At 34.7% G+C, this 10466-nt stretch overlaps 2 protein-coding genes and 1 long non-coding RNA gene across 3 annotated transcripts; 1 reads left to right on the plus strand and 2 right to left on the minus strand.

Annotated features, from left to right (window-relative positions):
- Positions 1–5323: 5323 nt before the first annotated feature.
- On the minus strand, positions 5324–6940 carry LOC108199992 (protein DMR6-LIKE OXYGENASE 2). Its single transcript, XM_017368064.2, has 3 exons — positions 6346–6940; positions 5898–6225; positions 5324–5777 (listed from the first exon to the last, which is right to left on the minus strand). Exons 1-3 carry the CDS (start codon positions 6786–6788, stop codon positions 5517–5519), a joined length of 1032 nt encoding a protein of 343 aa, XP_017223553.1. The 5' UTR covers positions 6789–6940; the 3' UTR covers positions 5324–5516.
- Positions 6941–7153: 213 nt separating this feature from the next.
- Positions 7154–8969, plus strand: LOC135152689 (uncharacterized). Its single transcript, XR_010292087.1, has 2 exons — positions 7154–7529; positions 8154–8969. It is a non-coding gene; the product is annotated as an uncharacterized LOC135152689 (long non-coding RNA).
- LOC108199910 (protein DMR6-LIKE OXYGENASE 2) lies at positions 7974–10107 on the minus strand. The gene is made up of 3 exons (XM_017367969.2): positions 9522–10107; positions 8608–8935; positions 7974–8406 (listed from the first exon to the last, which is right to left on the minus strand). The coding sequence occupies exons 1-3, from the start codon at positions 9962–9964 to the stop codon at positions 8146–8148; spliced, it is 1032 nt and encodes a 343-aa protein (XP_017223458.1). The 5' UTR covers positions 9965–10107; the 3' UTR covers positions 7974–8145.
- Between the last annotated feature and the right edge of the window lie 359 nt (positions 10108–10466).

Below are 10466 nucleotides of genomic sequence, written 5' to 3' on the forward strand. Positions count from 1 at the left end.
TTCCAGAATTATTTTTAAAAATACCTTTTCATAAAATTGTTTTTTCAAAAATACTGTTTGCAACTTTTGCAACCTCATTTGAAAACTAATGGTTTGAGTCCAAAGATGAGGTCGAAAATGACATTTGAAAACTGGAACTCGAAATCAGGAATTCAGTTGCATATATGGTTGCATATGGTTGTATTCAGTTGCATATGGTTGCATTCAGTTGATTCTATTGCAATCTAATGGCCCCGCCAGGGGCACACCATACATCCGTTGCAACTTACAGTTTTCAGTTGCATTTAGTTGCATACGAGGTTGCATATGAGGTTGCATTCAGTTGATTCTATTGCAATCTAATGGCCCCGCCAGGGGCACCCATACTTCAGTTGGAACTTACAGTTTTCAGTTGCATTTAGTTGCATATGAGGTTGCATTCAGTTGATTCTATTGCAATCTAATTGCCCCGCCAGGGGCACCCATACTTCAGTTGGAACTTACAGTTTTCAGTTGCATTTAGTTGCATATGAGGTTGCATATGAGGTTGCGTGCAACCTCATATGCAACGGAAAACTGTAAGTTGCAACTGATGTATGGGTGCCCCTGGCGGGGCCATTAGATTACAATAGAATCAACTGAATACAACCCATATGCAACCATATATGCAACTACAAATCCTCATTTCAAGTTGCAGATTTCAAATGTCATTTTCGACCTCATATTTGGAATCGATATATATATATATATATATATATATATATATATATATATATATATATATATATATATATATCGATTCCAAATATGAGGTCGAAAATGACATTTGAAAACTGGAACTTGAAATCAGGAATTCAGTTGCATATATGGTTGCATATGCAACCACAGTATTTTTGAAAATATTTTAGAGAAGGTAGTATTTTTGAAAATAAGATTGGATAAGGTAGTATTTTTGGAAATAAGATTGAAAACGTGATTATTAATAAAAAAAGCCCAATTTAATACCTTATGTATAACTGAAGTAATTAATTCCTTCCCACCCAAAATTATTGCACACTAACATATATACATGCACAATATATAAATTTATACCATAATTAAAATAATTCATATTCAAATCAAAAAATCAATAATTTACCGTACATGCAACTAAAAACAATTTTGAAAACTAAAATTTATAATGTAGAAGATCAAACACACACGAAACACATCAACAAATCAAGAACTACGAAGAACACAAAGAACACATAAAAAACTAAAACACACCTCGTTTTCGACTAATATTGTGATCGACGACCACATCAAATCCGGCTAAGATAAATCAAGTTAGAAAAATATAAGCTATTATACTCAACAAAAATCACAACCTAATCCGAACAAGATCCAACGAAGTTACAAATGAATTTGATCACCGAAAAAACCCTATACAACTTCTATATCAAAAGAGAAGAGAAACAAACATGCAACAATGTATATCTACAATCATAATAAAATACAAAAGCCAACAAAACAAGCGAAAAACACACAACAAACATAGAAAAAGACGTACCTTTTAAAGAGACGGAATTGTGATGAGAAAGGAGATCCGCCAGAGAATCGATCGATTGTTCTATTGATCGCTATCCAAACAGAAAATTAGAAAAAAAGTACTCAGCCGTTCGTTGATCAATTAGATGTGATCAAGGAGTGCCTCACGATTCAGTTGCTAAACTTGTACATATAACATCAACAAAAAAGAAAAAGAATGGTAGAGGGGAGAGAGGGAGAGACCCCGGGGGGTATCCGTATTAATATTTCTTTATCTAATCGAAGATTCGAAATAATTCTGCCCCGCGCCAACCTAGTTTTTACAATTTTTTACTAATGTATTTATATATTTATATTTTTATTGAAATTGACGATCCAACTATTTTAAGACAAACATAGAATTTATATGATTGTGAATTTTATATGTATTTTAAAATGTATAAAGAATACTCATCAAAATTAAACTATTATCTAGGAGAAAAAAAGTTGTATTTTCTACTTTTTTTAAAGTGTATAAGAGCATCTTAATTAAAAAAAAAAAGTGTATAAGAGCATTTCCAACAATCTAAAACCCTTGGCTAAAAGGTGAGTTGACATACCTAAAATAAAAAAATTTAGCCAACGGCTCTAAAAACTCAACTCCAACCATGCTCAGCTGTTGTCTATAAATTTAACCAACCTCTTATGGATGGCTAAATTTGTCGAACCACTACAGGTCTGTAAGAAAATCTGTAGGAAGATTGTACATCATTTATTACCATATTGAACTGATATATTCTTTTTTAACAATTTAAAATATTAATAACATACTATTTTTAAATTATAATCAACCAATATAACCAGTACCATTGAGGAAAAATGTCTTACTGGTTCAGCAAATTTTGCATAATGTCTTACAGGTCCAATTTAGCCAACGATTATAGCCAACGCCGTTGGAGATGCTCTAACCCTTGGCTAAAAATTGATTTGGCATACCTAAAATAAAAAAAATTAGCCAACAGCTCCAAAAACGTAACTCCAACCATGCTCAGCTGTTGTCTATAAATTTAGCCAACCTCCTATGGATGGCTAAATTCTTCGAACCTCTACAGGTCTGTAAGAAAATCTGTAGGAAGATTGTACATCATTTATTACCATATTTAACTGATATATTCTATTTTAACAATTTAAAGATTAATAACATACTATTTTTAAATTATAACCAACCAATATAGCCAATAGCATTGAAACAAAATGTCTTACAGGTTCAGCAAATTTTACATAATGTCTTGCAGGTCCAATTTAGCCAACAATTATAGTCAACGCCGTTGGAGATGCTCTAAGAGTATTATGAATCAACCTCTTAGCTAAATCCTAGTTGTCATACAACTAATGACTTCAAAAATTCATGCTCCAAACATCCCCACATGTTATCTATAATTATAGCCAACCTCCTATGGATGACTATTATTTGTAGATCCGCTACAGGTCTCTAAGAAGATTACACATCACTTGTTACCATATTAAAGTGATATATTCTATTTATAACAAGCCAAAATATTAATAACATATATTTGTTTTTTGCCAATAACATACCATACCATTTTTAAATTATAACCAACCAATATAGCCATATCTTACAAGTTCAGCAAATTAACATAATGTCTTACAGGTCCAATTTAACCGATCATTATAGTCAACGCGGTTCTAAAAATTTGAATTTATAATCATTTAGCTTCTTCTTTTTTCCATGTAGTTTAAGCATATTGTCCTTATTTTAGGGCAGAAGAGTACCTATAATCTGCCAAAATATGCAACCCCTCTCGAAAAACATTTAACACGATACAAGGAATAATTGAGTTATGGGGGAATATGTCCACATTTTCTGTTCTGTTTTTTTTCCCCATTGTTAATTTATTGCCAACCAATTATACAGCTCTACATGAAATTTTTAATTCAGAACATTAATTAAATTCCTACCAGTTGGTAGGTGTTTCCAAATCTCCCTATGGATAAGATGAGTCTTACTAGTCATGGTAACAAAGGGTGAAGTTTTCAGATATTATTATCGATCCCTATGATTGAGATAGATTTAAGGTTATATCTGTCCCTTGGACAACCCATAAGCCAATTTAACTGCACCATATAAATGTGTATTTCGAGTTGGAGACGCGGAGAGTTGAGCAAACTAACAAACACACACGTATATAAAGATATGATGTACCAGAGGTGGAAGTTCTGCATGGAGTTGCTCAAGTTTGCGATTAAGTTTGTCATGGCGTTCTGTGAAGCTGTTAGTATTGTCATGGAGCAGCAGTCCTCCCCGTCACTCTTTTCCATGAATGCGCAGAGCTTGTATATTGGTGTTCTTCCTTGACGTATATATTTCTTGCTCTCTAGAAATCCTGGTTCCGCTCCTTGACGTATATATTTCTTGTCTTTCAAAATCCTGGTTCCGCGCCATTTTAGTAAAAATGTACATGATTCCTTTTGTTTATATTTACACATTTAAGTTTTTACATAATTTAAAGGTCTAGGTTGATTGGTTTAATCTTTAATCATTAGTTCTTGGAATGAATGTGCCTGTGGTTTAGTTTTGGTTGCTTTATTTTTCTGGAAAAATACTCTGTGGTTATTTGTGGTTACTCTGTTTCAGAATCTGTAATTATGACATGCTTACAGCTGCAGCTGTCTCTGCAATCTTCAGTCACTGTACTGGTACAAATGGTCATTTCAATTGACTAAGAAATGAGTACTCAATGATTAGCTAAAAAAAGGAAATCAGTACTTAATATTTAATTAGTATACAGACAATACTTATAATATGGTTGTCAGAAGATCATAAAATTATACTGCAAGAAAAACAGTCCAGAGTTTTTAAACTACAAACTATGATCTTTGCTACGGCTGTTCACGAACCGAGTCGAGCCGAGTTTTGACCGAACCGAGCCGAGCTTTAATTTTTTTTCTGACGAGCCGAGCCGGGCCGAGCTTTTTTATCGAACAAAAATTGTGTTCAAGCTCGGCTCGTTAACTAACGAGCCGAACACGAGCTTGTTCGCGAACAAATACAAGCCGAGCCGAGTCGAATCGAGTCGAGCCGAGCCAGAAAAAAAATAAGGACAAACCGCTAGTTGACTCTTAAAATAGCTAACCAAATAATTTTAATTTTTTTTAAACTTTGTTTATATCACTAAAATGTATATATGTTAACATCCATACGGTTGGATCGGTAAGAAATATTTTTTAAAATATTGAAACACTAAATTAGGATTAAACACTAGTTAGCGGTACTAGTTAACCTTCTACTTGACTGTTAAAATAGCAAACCATATAAAATTATTATTTTCCGAAATTTTGGTTACATCACTAAAATATATATATATATATATATATATATATATATATATAAATTCTGAGTTCAATAACATATATAAATTATGAGTTCAATAACATATATAAATTATAAAAAAAACCCCGAAAATATTACATTTTTTCGAGCTTTAACGAGCCGAGCTCGAGCCGAGCTCGAGCCGAACATACTAAAAGCTCGGCTCGAGCTCGTTTACTTAACGAACAATTTTTTGTGTTCAAGCTCGAGCTCGTTAACTTAACAAGCCGAGCCGAACGAGCTCTTAACGAGCCGAGCTCGAGCTTGTTCGCGAACAGCTCGGTTCGTTAAACAGCCCTAATCTTTGCTATACCATCAACTTTGAATCTCTTGTGATGAACAGTTCATTCATTTGAACCATATACAGTCTATATGATCTTTCCAGAGGACTTGCAAGTAAAAAAGCAAACTCATGGAATACTTATGCTAGTGTTTCACCACCAGGGATCAATCAACATAACACAAGAATTTTATTCTGGTTGTATGTTGTATCTTATTACTCTATACAGATCTATGCAATGCTGAAATCTGGACTATAATTTTTTATTAAAATTTATACAAACTTTTTTGGTAACATCATAGTAATCCTCTCACAAGTCATGACATGATCATCAACTGACAAGCTTCCATAGTTGATATGCTATTTTGATACCTTGAAATGGTAGATTTGAATATTTTCAGCAGCAAGTTTCTTGAAATTACTTCGTCTCCTGTTCATGTTGAACTTTCCCCAATTATATGCCCTGTACTTGGGGGGATTTTCATCATCTGTTAAGTCATTCAGTGGTTCGACCATAGTTGAATGCTCCGGATTAAAGAAGAATGGAATGGAAAATCTCTCTTTCTCTGGATTCACCATTGCTCTATGCTCCACACTTTCATACTTATCATTACTCCAGACCTGTATAAAAATGAGCCAAGTGATTTATTATTCATTAAAAGACTGAGAAATTAGAGAAATAACACACACCTTCTACAGATAGTGTAACAAGTTCTAGACTTATCAGGCAAAGAATTATACCTGAACTATATCACCAACATTAATGATATATGCATTGCTTGTAGGCTTCACGCGAATCCACTCTCCATCAGTTTTCCGCTTCACTTCAAGTCCTCCAACCTCATCCTGATATAGTACAGTTAGCGCACCGCCATCCTTGTGTCGACCAACACCAAGGGCCAATTCAGGAACAGGACAGGGTGGATAGTGATTGAGCCTGATTCGGCTGGTTGAGTTGTCGAAGAATTTATTAAACCTATCTGCAGGCAAGCCTAAGCTCAAGGCTATGAGTTCTATCAATGTGTAACACAGCTTCTTCACTTCTTGAGCATACTCTTCAAATGCCTCCCTGAATAAACCCAAAAAAACAATAACATCCATTTAGTAGTTTGGTCAATACGACCAACTCAGTCAAAACAAGACTATTATTCTGAGACGGAACACGAATAAACACAAGTGAACCCTGTACCTCATATTTATAGGATTCTTGGGCAACTGATTAACCAACATGATGAGCTCTTTGTCATCAGGATCAGGAGAAGCAGGCAAAACAGTCGGATTCTCCACCGTGTAATCAAAAACTTCTTTCCAGTCTCTAACATTTTTCGTATGCTCAGTGTCATAATAACCAAAAGGGTTCACTTCATCTCTTCTCACCTTGAGTTTCTCCTCCTTAGGCAGAGCATAGAAACTTCTGGATGCAAGTAGAAGCTTCTCGCGTGATTTTACAGGGACCCCATGATTGATAACTTGGAAGAATCCCCAGTTCTTGCAAGCATCACCTATCTGGGAAACAAGGAGTTGGGTGTTTGATATAGAAAGATCGATTAATGGGATGCCTTGAGCTTCAGTGACTGTGAGTTTAGGCCTGTGTTCAATGGCTTGGATGAAGCTTGGATCAACTTCTGCCATTGTTGACTTGTAATTATTAAAGGTTTTGCTTGATTAAATAATTTTGAGTAATAAATCCTGGGTGAGATGGTGAAGCTGATTTTTCACTCTATATAGTAGTAACATAATACATCGAACCTGGACACGTTTATCCGGGGTATACAATTTCTTGATGTTATCCTCCCTGCCAGCAGTGGAAATACAAATATATGCGAGGAGCATAATTTAGAGTCAAGTTCGGTGGACTACCCATTTCATTAGAGTTTTGTAGTCCACCTGCAAGTAAAAATATAACTTATAATATTATAAAACATATTATTTAGAAAAATCATCCGGAATACGTGCTTTCTTGTTCTTATTTACAAGAATACGTTATTTTTGTTTCTATTTCATTCATATCTTCTCAGTTCATTATACTTTCAAAAATACGATTTCTCATTGTCTCATTTCTTTCCTAACTCTGTCTCGGCGCGCTCTCCCTCTCTCTGTATATCTTTCTCATATTATAACAAAAATTTCTTTCACATCTCATCCATAGCTTGCAAGTTGTATACGTATAACACAATCATACATGTATAGAGTCGCCTCTTCCCTCTCTCTTAGACTTTCAATGAGATGAATTTTTTATTAGAGTTTCGGATTTCTGTGAAATCGAACAATTGATGAGAATGATTGCTGATTGCAGTGGTTGTTGATTTTGATTTCGCAGTTGCTTAGACGGAAGAGACAGAGAAGAGAACTCGAGAAAGAAAGAGATGGACCGTAAGTCTTGGTTGATTACTTTGAATTGTTTTCTTGTTTGTTTGAGTTGGTTGCTTTTGTGTTGATTTCTAGTTTGCTGTGTTAGTTGATTTTTTGGTTGCAATGCTTGTTGATTTTGCTTTTATGGTTGTTTTTGTGATATTAGTATTCGCCGCTCAGGCAATCATTTTGCTGCCTATGCAACCAGTTGCAACCTATTATGCAAATAAATGTAATTTTCTTAAAAAAATTCATTTATATATGTGAGTGAAAATGACAGGTAACTTAGTTGCCTATGTATATTATATTTTGATAAACTTTTTTGTTATAAGCAAACTCAAAAAAAAATCAAGTTTAAATTGTTAGAGAAAATTTAATTAATCAAAGAAGATGAATAGAAATTGATGAGTAATTTTTGATCAAGTCGAAAGATGCATTTGCAGTATCTTAGCTTGCTTGCAGGGCTAAAAATAGAACAGAAGACCTCTTTTATTTGAGAAATATTACATCTCATAATTCTGTACATGCATATGCATTACATTAAGTAACTGAAAGTTTAAAACCAACAATTTACTGACCACTGTATAACATCAGATCGATAATAGCTACTGTAGTTCAACTTCTGATAATTTTTCAGCTATGCAGATACCTTAAAATGATTGATCTGGATATTTTCGACATCAAGTTTCTTGAAGTTACTGAGCTTTCGAGTCACAAAAAACTTTCCCCAGTTATATTCCTCGTAGTTGGCAGGGTTCTCATCATTTGTTAGTTCCACCACAGGCTTCACCCTAGTTGAATGTGAGGGATTGAAGAAAAATGGAATGGAAAATCTTTCCCGCTTGGAATTCACCATTACCCTGTGCTCCACACTTTCATACTTGTCATTGCTCCAAACCTGCTTAATAAAAGCCCTTAAAAATGGTCACAAAAGTAGGCAAGTAGCTCTATAAATTTCCTGTCCATCTATAAAGAAACACAAAAACAATATCTCCAGCAATCTTATATTAGTGATTTAGTTCATTATTCCTGTGTGCATAATATTTGCAATTTATGCCGGTGACTTTGGACTCAGACTTTACAGAGTTAGGCATAATACCTGAATTATATCTCCGACATTGATGATATACGCGTTAGGAGTAGGTTTCACCCGAATCCACTCTCCATCAGTTTTTGGCTTCACTTCAAGTCCTCCAACATCATCCTGATACAGAACGGTCAGAGCACCAGCGTCCTTGTGTCGACCAACACCAAGCGCCAGGTCAGGGCTAGGGCAGGGAGGATAGTAATTGAGCCTAATGAAGCTGGTTGAGTCCTCGAAACATTTATCGAACCTGTCTGCTGCCAGACCTAAGCTCAAGGCTATAAGCCCCATTAATTTGAAAGAGAGCTTTTTTACCTCTTTAGCATATTCTTCACACAGCTCCCTGGTAACAAATATATTAGCCACAAATTTCAACACTACAATCTAGTTGCTTTAGTTAAATTGTCTGAATTGTTCATCCAAAACCGTGATCACGTTAATTAAAACTCTGTTATCTAAAACATACTTTCCTCTATCCAAAAATAAGTTTCTCTTAGACATTTCACACATAATTTGAGACCTAAAAAAAACGCAATTACTCTTCAATTTTATTTCTGAATAAAATTTAACAATTATATTTTTATTCAGAAAAAAGAAATTGAAAAATAACTTTTTTTTGAAACAAAAAATTTTTAAATCTGAAATTACGTGTAAAAAGTCAAAACGACACTTGTTCCGGAAAGGGTATCTCATTAAGCATATTTGACATTTCTTAAAAAAATCGGATCATTTGAAATTAAGATCTAGTATGTCACATGTGCATGATCCTTTTCTAAAGATTCTGATCTTTCATGTGGGATGCAAACAAATAACTTGTAAGTTGTTGCAGAAGTAAGAAACGGATTAGCGCAAACACAAAAATTCAGAAATACCGTAACAATAAGGTTTTAGGAGAACAGGTCAATTAACACAATCACACGAGAATGCACCTCAAATTTTCAGGATTCCTCGGCCACTGATTGATGAACTTCTTCACCTCCTCGTCACGAGGATCAGGCGAAACTGGCATGACCATAGGACTCTCCACCGTAAAATCGAAAACTTCCTTCCAGTCCCTAACATTTTTGGTATGCTCCGTGTCATAATACCCCAACGGATTCCGCTCATCTCTCCTCACCCTCAGCTTCTCCTCTTTCGCCTGCGAAAAAAAGCTCTTGGACGCTGAAAACACCTTTTCTCGCAGCTGTGAGGGTACCCCATGGTTGATCACCTGGAAAAAACCCCAGTTCTTGCATGCATCAGCTATTTGCGCAACAAGGAGCTGCGTGTCCGGTATCGAAAGATCGATGAGAGGAATGCCTTGAGCTTCTGTGACAGTTGGCTTAGGTCTGTGCTCAATGGCTTGAATGAAGCTTACATCAACTTCTCCCATGTTTTATTTTTATAAGTTGGTGATTATGATTAAGGTTTTAGATGAATGTTGGTTGTGGAGTGAGGCTTTACATAATGATTGTTTTATAAGGTGATAAAAATGAGAGCGCTTGGGAGTTGGGGGTCCGAATTATACATTGAACCTGGACAACTAGTTTTTGTATGGTACTACTCATTCATCATTCATGATTTCATGATTCATGCCAGCAAAATAGTTCATGCCAGTCAAATATGCGTCACTATATGTATTTAATTTGGTTTCCGCTTCAAAATTAGAAAAGAGGAATCGGATTAAAATAATTTTTTGTATTATTAATTTGTTAGTATGTTTATATGAGTGGATACATAAAATGATTTTGTTGTTAAATTTGGGGAGTGTGTTGGATTTTAAAGGACTTTTTTTCATTCATGAAATCAGAGAATATACAATTGGGATTGTTTAACATCTATTAAAATTTTCGGGGGTGTATTCGATTGGGATTTTAATGGATTATTTTTAGTAT

Source organism: Daucus carota, chromosome 1, assembly GCF_001625215.2.
Source record: "Daucus carota subsp. sativus chromosome 1, DH1 v3.0, whole genome shotgun sequence".
NCBI classification, from domain to species: Eukaryota; Viridiplantae; Streptophyta; class Magnoliopsida; order Apiales; family Apiaceae; genus Daucus; species Daucus carota.